Here is a 16,963-nt window from a genome sequence, read left to right as displayed (position 1 = left end):
AGGTTAAGTATAATTGACTCTATCAAACCCGTCATATAAAAAATTGAAATGTAATTGACCTTATCAAAACCATTATAAAGAAAAGGAAAACAAAAAAGTGAATGTAACTGACCTCATCTAAACCATGCCAAAGGAAAGCAAAAACGAGAAATATAACTGACCTTATCAAATCCATGCCAACGGAAAACAAGAAAAGTGTGAGGTGCAATTGACCTAATTAAAACTATGCCAAAGGAAAACGAAACAAATGGAGTGTCATTGACCTTACCAAAATCACGCCAAAGGAAAACAAGAAAATAGAGAACTGTAAAGACCTTATCAAAAGTAGGCGCTAGGAAGACAAGAAAAAATCTGGGGGCCATGGCCTATCCAAACCAGTCATAACAGAAATAAGGTAAAGGTGGGGAAGGGGGGGGGAGGGAGGGGAGTACTAACCTTATCAAAACAATGACAAAGTGAGAAGAAAAATGTTTAGGTGTAATGACCTTATGAAAACCAGTCATAAGAAAAGAATGGTAACAGTGGAAGAGTACTAACCTTATCAAAAGAGAGACACAGATACATGAAAAATATGTGGGTGTAATGACCTTATCAAAACCAGAAAAAAGAAAAATAAAATTAAATTGTGGGAGTACTAACATTATCAAAACAAAGGCAAAGAGAGAAGAAAAATATGTGGGTGTAATGACCTTATCAAAACCAGGCATAAGAGAAATAAAGTGAAAATGAGGGAGTACTAACCTTATCAATACAAATACAATAAGAAAAGAAAAATGTGTGGGTTTGTCATGACCTTATCAAATTCAGGTCTCAGAAAAATAAAGTTAAAGTAGGGGAGTACTAATCTTATCAAACAAAGACAAAGAAACAAGAAAAATGTTTGGGTATAATGACCTTATCAAAACCAGGCATAAGAGAAATCAAGTTAAATTGTGGGAGAGTACCAACCTTATCAAAAACAGAGAAAGGGAGAAGAAAAATGCGTGGGTGTAATGACCTTATCACAACTAGGCATACGAGAAATAAGGTAAAAGTGTGGTAGTAGTACTAACCTTATCAAAACAAAGAGACGAGAAAAATGTGTGGTGTAATGACCTTGTCAAAACCAGCAATAAGAGAAATAAGGTAAAAGTGGGGGAGTCCCAGCCTTATCAAAACAAAGAAAAAAGAGAAGAAAAATGTGTGGGTGTAATGATCTTATCAAAAACTGGCCCAAGAGAAATAAGGTAAAATGTGGAGGGGGGGAGGGGTGTGATATTAAACTTATCAAAACAATGTCCACGAGAGAAGAATAAAATAAGAATCAATAACCTTATCAAAACCAGGCATAAGAGAAATAAGGTAAGAGTAGGGGAAGCACAAACCTTATCAAAACAAATCTCAAGATCGAATAGAAATGTGGGTGCAATACCTTATCAAAACCAGGCCAAAGACGCACAAAAAAGGGTGGGTATAATGAATTTATCAAAACCAGGCCCAAAGTAGACAATAACAAAAAATGGGGTACAAAGACTTATCAAAACCAGGCCCACGAAAGAAGATAAAAATGAGATGCAATGACCTTATCAAAACCAGGCCCAAAGGGACCATGTTTCCCTTGGGGAGCACTGACCTTATAATACCTAGGCCGAATAAAAAGAAAAGAGAATGGGGTTTAATGTCCTATGAAACCCAAGCAAGAGGACAAACAACATTAAAGCGGCCATAATACCCATCTCAAAGCCAGGTAAGAGAGTGTCAAGAAAAAAAGTGGGATGTTATGCCCTTATGAAAACCCTGCCTAAGAGAAACAAGAAAAAATGTGATGTTTAAGAGCTTTTATTGGCCAAGGAACACGGACGCATGAAAAGACTGCCAAAGTTTGGCAGCAGAAGGAAAGGTACGTGACCCCTTTCGCCAGAGTTAGTGTGGTTAGTGGCGGACTGACAAGTCGCATACCAGTGGTTCCTTCAGGAAATGTAATCCCACGTGGAAGGAAGGCGCAGAGAATTATTAATTTACAGAAGAATGGAAAGTGTCTAAAAAGAACGTCGTATGAATTGCCAATGTAAATGAATGTCTCGATCAAGTATGAAGGATGCAGCAAAAAGCGAAGTGCTTAGAAATAGGATGAAAGATAAAGTAACTTAAGTCACAAAGAGGCATGTTACTTAGTATTCATTCCTCTAAGGGGTGTATCCTTTATCTTTAACTAGAAAGAACATTCGACATCCATGTCGGTTTAAGAATCAGCCGACTGATTGAAGCACAATAACACGTGGATCGATCAACCTTCACTTTAGTAGTCCAAGAACCAATCAAACTTCACCAAAGTATTCAAGAAACTAAGAGATTTCATGGTATTTTAGACCCATTTTACCATGTCGGCCTAAGAACCAGTCAAACGTACAGTGTCCCTTACAAGAACCTATCAAAGTTCAGAATGATAATATTTGCACCAATCAAAATTCAGCATGATCGTTCTGAAATCAATAAAAATGTCAGTAATAATACTTCAAGAACCAATAAACATGGCAGCTAGATATGTCGCCGTTGATATATTCATTATTGCTATCCAGATATCTTTAAAGAATTCAGTAACGGCACTCAGGAAGCCACACAATGTTACTTTTGGAACCATACTAATTTCAGCAATATTATCCTAGAGTCATTTAATTCCTACAATGCTGTCTCCGAAAACAAATGAAAACCTTTGTGGTGAAAACCTAAAACTTAGAGAGAAGGTTCTGACACCAACCAAAATTTCAATAATGTTCTCCAGGAACCAATCAAAATTCAGCCTGGCTGGTCCAAGTGAAAACCATCATATGCCGATTAATACTACAGCTAACAACCACGAATCTGCACAACACAACAACAGGTGACGTCATTCCTTGTATTTTCTTACGGTAGGCACGTGCTTGTTGACGTTTTACACATACACACACGCGCACACACACACACACACACACACACACACACACATATATATATATATATATATATATATATATATATATATACATACATACATTACATACATATAAGTGGCCTTTAGCCTCAAGGTAATACAAGACCAAAGGTAATTCTATACAAATATTATCTTCTGGCCGTAACATAATCTGTGGCGATAAGGTCCACATTAGTTAGCCATACCAAAACTTGACAGATGAACTTGAAGGACGAATCAATGTCGCTGATATTATCAACAGGGTGCACCGAAAACCCGCTTAAATACTGCCGTAGTTGTTGACGGCGAAGGTACACTAGTTAGGAAGTAAGTACAGCGACAGAACATCAAAGAGGAAAGATATATATCGCCGCCTTTTAAAAGTTGGATGGGTAAAAAAATCATGGAAAACATAAGAAGGAAAACCTTTCTAAAACTTGATGAAATCAAGAACGAAAACAGTCACCTAACTGAGCATTCCGGGTATTGCTTATTTCTCGAGTAACTGAGAGAAGTGGTGGCCTTGAGGGTGTTACTATATGATGGATTTGGCTCGTCGTTTATAAATAAAAATAAGAATGATGAAATAATATGGGACAATGGTCAAACTGTTAATTTCCATGACAACATACGACTGGTCTGCCGATCTGCGAAGTTAAAGAACACTGGTCTGGTCAGTGGTTGAATGGGTGACTCCCAAATAAAAATCAGACATTGTTGTCACAGACGCTCATATTATTTATCGCCAGTGAAGGAACTAGGCATGGGGTAGCAACCTAACCCCAAACCCCAACGCTTACGAATTGCAACAGACAACAGGGTTTCACTGAGGACAAAGACAACAGACAGAGACTTAAGGTGACACAGCACTCGCAAACTTACATGAATGGAAGAAGGAAAACTGTTTCTTTCACCACAGTCAAAACACTAGGGTCGATTCTGCAAATCTGCAGATCCACTATCACAAGATACCGAAGCAAATCATCTGGAATCTGTCTTAGTTTATATCAAACACTTTTCATCTCGTAATCGTTGAAACTTGAAACTGGGTATCCTATTCTCATACCTAAGAGAAAATGAAACCCCTGAAGAATCTTTCGTTTCCATTCCCGGATCCTCCGTATTTTCCTTAATTCCATTGATGTAAGATTACTATCAAAGTCAATGGCCCTATTACCCACTCCATAATAATAATAATAATAATAATAATAACTAATAATAATAATAATAATAATAATAATAATAATAATAATAATAATAATAATAATAATAATAATAATAATGGAAGGAGACTATCTTAAAAACAAGTATTATTGAGAGATATTGCTGCATCAGCTGAACTTCACTTTTAAACAGCCCTCTCTATTTTTCTAATAACTACTTCCTCTTTGCTACTACAATTGGCGAAGTTTACTCCTCCTGATGATGCATATGGGCGCAATACTCGCCAGTTGGAATAGCAGAGAGAAAGTCGTTATTAAAAAATAGAGAAGACTAATTAAAAGTTAAATGGAGATGATGCAAGCATTAATAATAATAATAATAATTAATAATAATAATAATAATTAATAATAATAATAATAATAAAATAATAATAATAATAATAATAATCAATAATAATAATAAATAATAATAAGAATGCAAGCCACATAAAAAAAATTAGGACATAAAGATCCTTTAAAAGGAGCAGAGTGATGAATATGCATTGGTGAAAATCTTTAAAAAATAAGTTAAGCTTTGAGGAGGCTTGTCTTGACCAAAACAAATGCCTGATCTCAGTGGAACGAAGACTGATTTCAATAATAATAATAATAATAATAATAATAATAATAATAATAATAATAATAATAATAATAATAATAATAATAATAATAATTCTTATACAAAACTCAATCATATACGAACCTAACCGAGCCTTTCGCGTACATGGTGTTCTAATCCAAAAAACCACAAAGACGAGTAGTGTTGTGGATGTTAGATCTCATGTCCTTAAGAAAGGATGTATCAGGGGTTGTAAAACTACTTCGAAGTGCACTGCACCTATGCCCCCAACATCTTTCGCTTTCACCTGTTCCCAAAAGATGGCTATCATTCGTTGACTGGTTTAGCTCTTATACGTCTATTTTAGTCTCACGTGATTTTTGCTCTTTAATCGGTACTCACATACTGGCAAGCATTCTATTCTTTGGAAACTTGTTTTGTTTATTCCGTACGAATACACATTAATAATAATAATAATAATAATAATAATAATAATAATAATAATAATAATAATAATAATCAACGACACACGAAGAAACACCGACGAAGTAACAGAGAGGACGGAATGGGTAGAAAAAATCAGACAATGGATGTAGTTAGATAAAGAGAACAAAGATACAAATACCTATGAATAATGGAACGAGGGGATATAAAACACCAAGAGATGAAGGACACGATCAGGAAAGAATATATGCAGAGACTCAAGGCAATACTCAAGTCAAAACTCACCGCCGGAAATATGATAAAAGCCATAAACACATGGGCAGTGCCAGTAATCAGATACAGTGCAGGAATAGTGGAATGGACGAAGGCAGAACTCCGCAGCATAGACCAGAAAACTAGGAAACATATGACAATACACAAAGCACTGCACCCGAGAGCAAATACGGACAGACTATACATAACACGAAAGGAAGGAGGGAGAGGACTACTAAGCATAGAGGACTGCGTCAACATCGAGAGCAGAGCACTGGGGCAATATCTGAAAACCAGTGAAGACGAGTGGCTAAAGAGTGCATGGGAAGAAGGACTGATAAAAGTAGACGAAGACCCACAAATATACAGAGACAGGAGAATGACAAACAGAACAGAGGACTGGCACAACAAACCAATGCACGGACAATACATGAGGCTGACTAAAGAACTAGCCAGCGATGAAACATGGTAATGGCTACATAGGGGAGAGCTCAAGAAGGAAACTGAAGGAATGTAACAGAGGCACAAGATCAGGCCCTAAGTACCAGATATGTTCAAAGAACGATAGATGGAAATAACATCCCTCTCATATGTAGCAAGTGCAATACGAAAAATGAGACCATAAACCACATAGCCACAAAAAGAAGCATGATTCAGTGCCAAAGCCCTCCACTGGAGCCTGTGCAAGAAACACCAGCTACCTTGCAGTAATTAGTGGTACGAGCGCCAACTTGAAGGAGTGATAGAAAACTATCAGGCAGAGATCCTTTGGGACTATGGTATCAGAACGGATAGGGCGATAAGTGCAAATAGACCAGACGTGACGTTAATTGACAAAATCAAGAAGAAAGCATCACTCATTGATGTCGCAATACCATGGGACACCATAGTAGAAGAGTAGAAAGGGAAAAAATGGATAAGTATCAAGACCTGAAAATAGAAATAAGAAGGGTATGGGATATGCCAGTGGAAATTGTACCCATAATCATAGGAACACTAGGCACGATCCCAAGATCCCTGAAAAGGAATCTAGAAAAACTAGAGGCTGACGTAGCTCCAGGACTCATGCTGAAGAGTGTGATCCTAGAAACGGCGCAAATAGTAAGAAAAGTGATGGACTACTAAGGAGGCAGGATGCAACCTGGAACCCCACACTATAAATGCCACCCAGTCGAATTGGAGGACTGTGATAGACAAGAAATACTACTACTACTACTACTACTACTACTACTACTACTACTACTACTACTAATAATAATAATAATAATAATAATAATAATAATAATAATAATAATAATAATAATAATAATAATAATAATAAATCTGGTTGGTTATCAGTAATAGTATATGCGTCGAGGATAAGCGCCACTGAACTTAAAAGGAAAGCCCATCTAAGTCTTATGAGAGATCCCTAAATAGAGAGCTTTATTCTTCAGGAGCTTCCATAATGGAAAACCATCACATTCTCAAGAATGTTCGAAGTATAGGCAGTTTCCGAGACCTTTCTGAACGGAAATGCGTTAACCTGGAAGGCCTCTAATCAGGGTGTTTACTCTAAAATAGAGAAATTCAATATCGAAGGTGCCTACCCCAACGTGTGAATTCTGGAAGGGTTTTGAAAATTAGGAAACATACACACACACGCCCGTGAGTAAACAAAGATTGTACACAAATATTGAGAAATACGAGAATGCATGTTAATAATTGTAACTGTACGTTTGATTGGTTTTAAGCATGTATGGGAATCTGCCTTCATCTTTAATTCATTGTGCCTAAACAAACACACACACACACACACACACACACACACACACACACACACACACACACACACACATATATATATATATATATATATATATATATATATATATGTATATATATATATATATATATTATATATATATTATGTATATATATATATATATATGTACATTGTATATATAAAGAAGCTCCCCTGCAGGTTCGGTGTATGTAAAAGCTTTGTGTTGATTGTTCTGGGCGAAACAGGCCTTGGTGCTGAGGTCCTCAAAGCCAAAAGGTGGCTGGCTTTCAACATCTAAGGGAGCAGGTCATCTTCCTGATGGTACACAGCTCGAGAAGATTTTGCACAACAGAAAAGGACCAGATGCTGAAGTCTCATTCATACTTATTGGTAAGGGGTTGTTTAAAGGGAGGAATTTTCTTGTTACTTCTTAGATACAGGGCTCTAGATTGGCAGGGGGGCGTGGGCCGTGGGGCGGACATCCCTTTTAGATCCTCATAGTTGGTCTTTTTGCGGTCCTAATATTGCAAGGACTTGTCAAATTCCAAACATTTTTGGGAGTGTCCCGCGCGATTTCGCGCGGAAGATGGAACAGCTGGACATTGCTGAATGGACCATAGCTGCCGTGAATCGATTTTGCAGCAAATAATAAAGCAATCTATCAACTAGGAAGTTACGATGACTTGAAGGGGGATGAAGATTTTATAGCCCCAACATTCGGCAACTTGTTTACACAGCTTACAATGGTAATGTCCGATGTTTATTCATGTGCCACTCATGCGCATTACAGGGTTAATGACATCGTAATCAACAGCTAAGGCCTTTCAGGCTTGTTTTTCGAATGTGATTTTTCGCCTTGATATTCAAGGTAGTCCACGCCTTTAGAAATTCTAGTTGCTCGTGAGATATGAAATAGACTTTGAGGAACTACTATGTTGTACGAAAACCCAGAGAAATACCAACCGAATGAGTATGCATCTCTAGGGGGAACACCCCAACAGGACAATTACACAAAGGTAGGACTGCCCAGGGAGGAATTCAATTTTTCTCGTGGGCGTTTCGATACACATCATAGGTCGTACGATCAGGTAAGTAGCATTTAACATTGTCCGTAGTTTGATCGGTGATTACTAACAAAGACCAGCAGCCATCAGCATATACGCCCCAATATTCATAAGCGGGAACAGAAACGCGAGTTAACCTTATCACAAGGGCCTCCGCGAAAAACGAAGGGTAACGCACCGTCAGGGAAAGAAACCATTTACTGAAAATGCATCCACAAATATATATATATATATATATATATATATATATATATATATATATATGTGTGTGTGTGTGTGTGTGTGTGTGTGTGTGTGTGTGTGTGTGTGTGTAGAAAGAGTAAAACCAGTACTTGTACATAAAACATCCTGTATTTAGTTACTCCGAAACCGGTAGTCGTAACTAATAAAGGATATGTACAAGTACTGGTTTTACTCTTTCTATCAAGTCTCTGTTTTCCAAGGGATAGATCACTTGCAGATATATGTATATATGTAATATATATATATATGATATATTATATATATATATATATATCCTGTATATTTATATATATAAATAAATAAATATATAAAGGGGTTTTGTTAGCTGACAATTTTCAAATGGAGATTCATTTAGACCACTTTTCTATGCTTGTTGTTTTTGTTACTAATAACTTCATCTAATTATTGTCATTTGATAACAGGCGTATCGAAAATAATTCAATACTTTATATAAATAAATGTACAGACACTATATATATATATATATATATAAATATATATATATATGTATGTAGTATATCTATATATACCCAACGTATAGGTGGACGACGCAGTGTGGTTTAGAAAGGAAGACTACTACAGCTCAAGCCTTGTAGAGGAAAAAAGGGCTAACACAGGTTTTTTTTTTTTTTTTTTTGGGGGGGGGCTTCATTTCTTATTCGTGGGGGAAAGAATGAGGCAGGGACCAAGGAAAGCAGGCTAGCGCTTCCATCCTTTGCAACAACTGCATGTTCTCCACACATCATTCCTATATCCGCTACTGCTATCCCTATGGCTGGGCTGGTAGTACTTCTATGCGCCTGCTTCTGGCTTTACTGCAATGATTTTAGGTGCTGAATATACTTGAGGAACTCTGCGTTTTCCAGTACGGGGTTTGGTGTCCGTCGTAGAAGAAGAAGAAGAAGAAGAAGAAGAAGAAGAAGAAGAAGAAGAAGAAGAAGAGAAGGAGGAGGAGGAGGAGGAGGAGGAAGAGGAGGAGGAGGAGAAAAATGCTTCGAAGAGGAAGAATCAGCTGGCTAGAAAGGCCAGAGGACAACCGACCTACTGACTAGTATCCTGCAGCATTTTGAGCAGCTGCGACAGGAACAGCAGTGGCAGCAGCAGCAGCAGCAGCAACAACAAAATTAGAATGAAGTGACAGGACAGAGAGAGAGAGAGAGAGAGAGAGAGAGAGAGAGAGTCATCAGCAAAAAAGCAAAACCCAACCGAAAGCAGCAGCAGCAGCAGCAGTAATAGCAGCAAAGGCACCAGCACAGCAAGAGCAGCAAACAGCGGACTTGGGAAAAGATGAAGTGAGGAGAGAGAGGAGAGAGAGAGAGAGAGAGAGAGAGAGAGAGAGAGGACTCTGCCAAGAGATCAATAGACGCCTCTCTGCCCCACACTCGCTCCAATTTTGACTTGAACCTCTGACGATTGTTCTGGCTTTTCCCTCAGAAGACGATGATGACGGTGTTGTGACGTCATACCGATGAAGCTGATGACGTCACAAGTTAGGACGACGATGGTGAGGTAGCCACAGTTCCCGATGACGGTGACGACGGAGCTAAAACGTCAACTAGGATGACAGTGACGAGAATGACGATGAGTAGGATAACGACCGGCGACCAACATGATGATCATCGGGACGAAGAAGAAGCAAACGATGACGGCGTCACGTCCTGATTCTGACGTTGGATTCCATCACACTTTCCGATGACGGCGATGACGGTGACGCAGTGATGACGTCAACGAGGATATAATAGAATGAAAATGACAACAATGAAAATGATTAAGAAAGTAATATAAAGACCTACGATAAAGAAAGTATGACGTCACTGACGTCATTGGAGATAGGCTATATGCTCGTCACTATGATTAAGACATAATGACTCCGAAGAAGAAAGAACAACCGAATTAACCTCTGTGTATATATATATATATATATATATATATATATATATATATATATATATATATATATTAAGCTACAAATGTCCTTTAATATCTAATTCCCTCTACCTCGGAATTAACATATTTTCCCATATGTTAACCGGAGGGGAATTTTTAGTTGATAATTTCGTCCGGTCGTGGATTCGAACCAGCTCACAGAGGAGAAATCAGGACTTCTTTCTCGTCTGTCAGCTGGTTCGAATCCACGAGAGGAGACCTTATTAATCGACTAAAAAATTGCCATTTAGTTAACATTTGTGATAATAAGTTAATTCCGAGGTAGAGCGAATTGGATGTTAAAGGACATCTATAGCTTAATGCATATATATATATGAATCATGGTGATGTGATAAGAATTCATATACATACATATATATATATATATATATATATATATATATATATATATATACATACACATATATATAAAATGTACATACAAATATATATATACACATGTATACCTCACCACTATCTCACGTAAGCGTATTCTAAACAAAGAGTGCAACGTCTCCCTCTTTCTTTCTCGTGTAAGATAAACAATTAAAGAGTATGATTCTTTCCACCGCATGTATACTAAAAACAAGGTATAGTCTCTCTCTCTCTCTCTCTCTCTCTCTCTCTCTCTCTCTCTCTCAAAATGACAAAGCAGAGAAAAGCACTCATCTTCCAACGCACATACTAATCAGCAAAACACAGCCTACGTAGAACAGTAGACTTCTCTTTGTCTCTGAACGTGAACTTAACTGCGGAGGCCACCGGTGGGATGAGCAATCAGATGCGGTAAGTTAGCCCCGCAGATATACGAAACCTAAGGAGGAGAACGCGTGTCTGACCATGGAGGAGATTATAACAACAGGAAGGCGATTAATTACCGACCAAGACGTCTTGCATAATAATAATAATAACAAATTTCCTCCATTTAAACACTGACGACCGTAGGCATTCATTTCCAACGAATGAGTACATAAATAAGTAGTTCACCGGGTTCCTGGAGACCAGCTGAGAGAGGGAGACTAGAACTCTATACTTGAGCTCCCCGGACGGGGGCCAAAATAATATGCATAAAAAAGAGAACAACATAAGGAAGAAAGAAATAGGGCCAAGCGAAGAGGCAAAGGGGAGGTTACTGACCGGGCGAGTAGCTATTTGATTCATTCTAGTTAAGAATGAAAACAAAAGAGACGCCTCGAGAAAAAGGCCAGCGTTAATTTGTAGTTATTTGGGTGATAAAATGAACAAATGGCATCTAAATGAAGGCCGGGCTTTTACAGGCAGATTCTGTAAACTGAACAATATCACTGCTCAAAGACGATTCTGAAGTAACACCATAAACGTTTATCGAAGTAAATTTTTCTAAATCTTCATCTTTTATCCAAAAAACAATGACTTTAAATCAAAGCCAAACATGAAGTGTTTTTAAACAAACGACGTATGATTTCCTATTTTATCATCTTGACCACATCATCAGGAATCTGGTTCATGAAAATATACATCAGACCATTTCAAAATGAATGAATTGTTTCGGCCACTTTCCATCCGCAAATATTAAATCAAACCGACATTAATTTTAACAAAGACAAAAACAATAATGAATTCTGTCTCACGCAACTGATAACTAATGCCCTTAGAAACTGTATTCTAGTAATCTATGAAAAAGGTATTCTCCAGATCGAACCAAATCATGGCAATCATTTAACCCATTTGAATTAAAGCATACATATCGCCTGATCTAGAATCATGCAGACGACAATAGATGGCCAGGCTACAATGCTTATGATAAAGTTATTGCGAACATGCACACCTTTCCAAGCTAGGCCCTGTATTCCGTAGACGAGCCTAAATATTTATCATAAAATGCATAATGAAGCCCAAGGAGAAATATGCTCGCTACCCACTAGTTTCTCCATAAGTTATGTTGCTATCGTGTCAGGACAGTTCATAGATGGGTGACCACCAATGATTAAAGAAAAGAGCATGGTCTAGACTTTCATACAATTATTAGGCCCAGTTGGAAAAATACCTCCAGAGTCTGGTCTGGGCGGCTAAAAGTCACAGCAAAGATCTAGGGCCAACAAAGTTCTTGCCTCTTCCGTCAATGCCAGGAAAACTAGGACATACAACCGAGTACAATGAAAGTATAAATGGAAGACAAAACTGTCCTAAAGAATAAACGTCAAATGTGTCCTACAGGGAATGATTGGAAGACTGAGTTGTCCGAAATAATATGTGATTAAGGTGTCAGACAGAATAGGCAATTAAATCTAGAGGCTCAATTTAATTGTTAATCGTTAACGTCTAAAGGCAACAAAAATAATAGAAATAGAAAAGATAAGAGCCAGAAATTAAAAAGAAACATCTATAACTTAAGGAATAAAACATAAATTACTAGACATCAAAGCCAATTCATGTTAAACATTACAAATTAAAATGACATCCCGGATCCGTGTCCATCTCCAGATTCAAAGTTCCACTGAAATCCGTCAGTTTCTTTCTAGACATCTTGCGGAGGGGAGATAAACATACGCAAGTGAAAGCTCTCCACCTTGACTATTAATAAGATGGCCATGAAATCCTTACTTTGAAGAACGAAAATCTATTTGTAGTAATAAACAACTGACAAAAAAAAAGGTACGAAATCCCTTAGCAATCAAAAAGGAAATGTGCGGATTCTGTAGCAAAAAGGAAAATAAAATCATAAAGAATGAAAAATCTAAGGTAAAACTAATATCTGAATAGTCACTTAGGATGAAACCACGAACAACCATCATTACATATGAATAAATCAAAAGCTAAAACCGTGACCTTCATTAAGGAATAAAACTCTAAGAAGTAACTGTGATGATCTCATTCCTAACAATGTTTATTCAGTTATTCCAGGTGAACATTAGACTTTTCTTAAGGAATTCCGCGAAAAGGAGAGCTAGATCTTATTCTATTTGATTCCTCTACAGATCATTTCTAAGGTGAAAAATAAAAACAAACCTAAAGGAAATGGATGAGGTCGTATAAAGAAAACCCGTTGTGCATCTACTGACCTAAGCAATAAATAATGCAATAGACTGCAGGGGTGGCCAGACTTTTGGACTCCGAGATCTACTCTAAAGATTGAAACTCTTTTCCGATTTGCCATACTACATAAACACATCATGACGTGGGAAAACACATTTCAAATAGCGTCATAGTACGACAAAACATGACTACAATGGCCTCACTTTATATATATATATATATATATATATATATATATATATATATATATATATATATATATATATATATATGCTTGTGTTTTTGTTTGTTTATATAGGATTGTGGAAGGAACGGCGATCGACCAAACAAGTGGTCGCGATCGACTGTTTGGCCACCACTGCAATAGAGTTATGGGTCATAACCACACCGCATAAGCAAACTCTTTTGTATGCTTGCATAAGAATGTCTAACACTGGATTCCAGAGAACTTTTTAATAAGAATGTAACCTCTATCCAAAATCAACGACAATTTGCTCCGGGTTTCCTTCAAATGACAAAGGATGAGCGCTTCAAAATCTTCATGGAATGATACTAATCTCAAGGAGATTGAAGGCGGATTTAATGATAAAAAAAACATACATTCCTTCTACAGACATTAGATGTAGCTTCTTTTATGCACGAATGTTGTTTCCGCTGAAATGGTGATCGTTTTCTCAGAAATTGAAGAGTAAATTCAGCAGAAATCACAAGTCAGTTGGTGTAAATGATTCATGATCTCCACATACATTAAAATCTATTATTGGTGATATCTTGAATACTTTCTATAGAAATTTAGCGTCACTTCCACGGAAGTGAAATTACTATTTCGCTAACATCAAAGGTATCAGTGACCTTTGTAATAGTAACGCCAGACAATGTACAATCACCGAGGCACTTAAGTTCAACATATATTCCTGTAAGGCAAACGTTGTCCCAACATAAATAAAAGATCATTAACAAGATACTAAAAGTTTACAAGTTAACTTAAAAAAAATTGAAGAGAAATTTAAGATAAATTAAATGTCATTTTCATATCAATTATGCGAGAAAACCTCACAAGTTACCAGAATATCCAGAAGAAATTCAAAGTAAGTTTAGCAGTTGGCGACGTTTGTTCACGATGTACGTTTTACTGTACTGTGGAATTACCCTTGCATGTAAATTTTGTGAAATTTGCCTATAATTTAGAAGAATTCTTATTTCTGCAAAAAAGAAGAATTCTAAATTTAGAGGCAAGTTCCACAAAATTTACATGCAAGGGTAATTCAACAATACAATAAAACATATCATGAACAAACGTCGCCAACTTATCACACACACATCACAAACATGTTGAATTCAAGCTAATCCCAAATTGGTCGTTCTAGTCAGCACTTGTACGGTTCTCCAGCATTTCCAACAGACACTATGTATTCATCCTGTTTGTGAGAAACATTTGATGTTGCTGACGCGCGTGTATGACTTTTTACAGTAGTGTGAATGCATCCAAAGTACTACAAAATTAGAAGTCAATGTCACGGATATCCGACATAAGTCACCCAAAACTACACCTTACAATGCCTAATAAGACATCGCTTCCATCCACATACGTAACACCCGTAAATGAAAATTTAGGTTAAATCTATACAAAACGATTTTTAAAATAGGGCCACTCTCCTATGAAGTGGCCGTTCTAGACAATAGCAACGCAGCCGTCGTGGACATATTAATAGATATGGCACAAAGACTGAATTAATGAAAAATGGAACGAGGTATCTATTTTCATTCTTGACACAAAGGAATGCAATGACATCACGTTCAAGTTCCTCCACCTCCAGGCTGTGGGATGATTTCCCTCTCTGCACAAGAGGCTGTTCCCAATTATTCACGCTTGTTTACCCTATTCTGAGATAGGTCTGCCATCTGGTTGCTCTTCCCGTCGGCTCCCATTATATATATATCTTATATATTAATATTAATATATATAGATATATATTATATATATATAACTTGCTATATGAATACATGATGCCATTTGGAGGCCTGGCCCTTTTTACAACTAAGAAATAAGAAATAAAATTCGAAAGAATATATAAAACAAAATGCTACAATTAATGTACCATGAAAGCCATCTCTCTCTCTCTCTCTCTCTCTCTCTCTCTCTCTCTCTCTCTCTCTCTCTATAAAAAGAAGGGGGCGGGGAGAAATTACGAAAGGAAAATCTCCAACCGGCATCTTATTCAGAGTGACGTTTGACTGACTGAAATGAGATTTGAATGTGGGAGCTTCCGGTTACGGGTGATATGGCCCGGTCAAATCGAATGGAGAACCAAATTTCCCCACAGCAATAAGATGGATGTCATAGCATTCGATCTCTGAACGATCAGTTTTTTTCTTTCTTTTCTTTTTTCTCCCCGAAATCGGACTTAGGTGGTTGTTTTTCTTTTCTATAGAGAAAACGTTCTGCTGTGTAAAGAAGGTTTCTATTTGTGTAGTACGTTAATCTAGCCCAGATCCGAAGTGGAAAAATAAGACCACACGTAGTGTGACGTACTCCCGATAACATAAGCAGCAAGTAGTGCACTCCGAGGGGAAGTTATTTTCACAAGGTAAATATGTCTAGATACTGTTTGACAGGTGGTACATACACAGCTTATAAAGTATCATTTGTTACACATGTTAAAAAGTATCAATTGTTACACATGTTAAAAAGGCTTCATTTGTTACACATGTTAAATACTTGTTATCCAGGATTACAATGCCTGAGTATAATGTGAAATTGATTGTCCTGCGGGCTTCAACTACTTGTAAGAGATTCTACATGCTTTCAACTCTCTGTAAAATGCTTTACATGGTTTCAACTATCTATAAAGGGTTTTACACGGTTTCAACCATCTGCAAGATATAATACATGGTTTCAACTGAATTATCTGCAAGAGATACTACATGGTTTCAACTGAATTATCTGCAAGAGATACTACATGGTTTCAACTGAACTATCTGCAAGAGATTCTACATGGTTTCAACTAACTGTAAGAGATTCTACATGGTTTCAACTCTCTGTAAGAGATTCTACATGGTTTTCAACTCTGTAAGAGATTCTACATGGTTTCAACTAACTGTAAGAGATTCTACATGGTTTCAACTCTCTGTAAGATGTTATACGTGTTTTCAACTATCTGCAAGAGATTCTAAATGGTTTCAACTCTCTGTAAATGGTTTTACATGGTTTCACCTCTCTGCATGGGATTTTACATGGTTTTAATTAACTATCCATCAGAGATTCTACATGGTTTCAACTACCTGTAAGGGATTTTACATGGTTTTAATTAACTATCCATCAGAAATTCTACATGGTTTCAACTACCTGTAAGGGATTTTACAAGGTTTCAATTATCTGTAAGGGATTTTACATGCACTCAACTATCTGTAAATTTTACATGGTTCCAACTATCTGTAAATAATTTTACATGGTTCCAGCTTTCAGTAATAGACTTTACATGGTTTGAACTGTAAGGTACCACGTAGACCCCATATACCTTCATCTCACCTGGCCAGCTAACCTCCTCACATCATCATTCTCCG

At 37.1% G+C, this 16,963-nt stretch overlaps 2 protein-coding genes across 3 annotated transcripts in view; one reads left to right on the top strand and one right to left on the bottom strand.

Moving 5' to 3' along the window:
* Nucleotides 1-9,506, top strand: part of LOC135214209 (nucleoplasmin-like protein ANO39) — a 48,969-nt gene extending 39,463 nt beyond the window's left edge. Inside the window, exons 2-3 of the mRNA XM_064248275.1 lie at nucleotides 7,397-7,541; nucleotides 9,325-9,506. Of these exons, the coding sequence (XP_064104345.1) occupies nucleotides 7,397-7,541; nucleotides 9,325-9,506 (327 nt within the window). The remainder of the gene's footprint in view (nucleotides 1-7,396; nucleotides 7,542-9,324) is intronic.
* Nucleotides 1-16,963, bottom strand: part of LOC135214486 (sodium channel protein para-like) — a 344,371-nt gene that overhangs the window by 206,045 nt on the left and 121,363 nt on the right. The window lies entirely within an intron of this gene.

The sequence above is a fragment of the Macrobrachium nipponense genome, chromosome 45, assembly GCF_015104395.2.
Source record: "Macrobrachium nipponense isolate FS-2020 chromosome 45, ASM1510439v2, whole genome shotgun sequence".
NCBI lineage: Eukaryota > Metazoa > Arthropoda > Malacostraca > Decapoda > Palaemonidae > Macrobrachium > Macrobrachium nipponense.
Note: the sequence above shows the minus strand (reverse complement) of the source record. Positions and strands in the feature narration are given on the sequence as shown.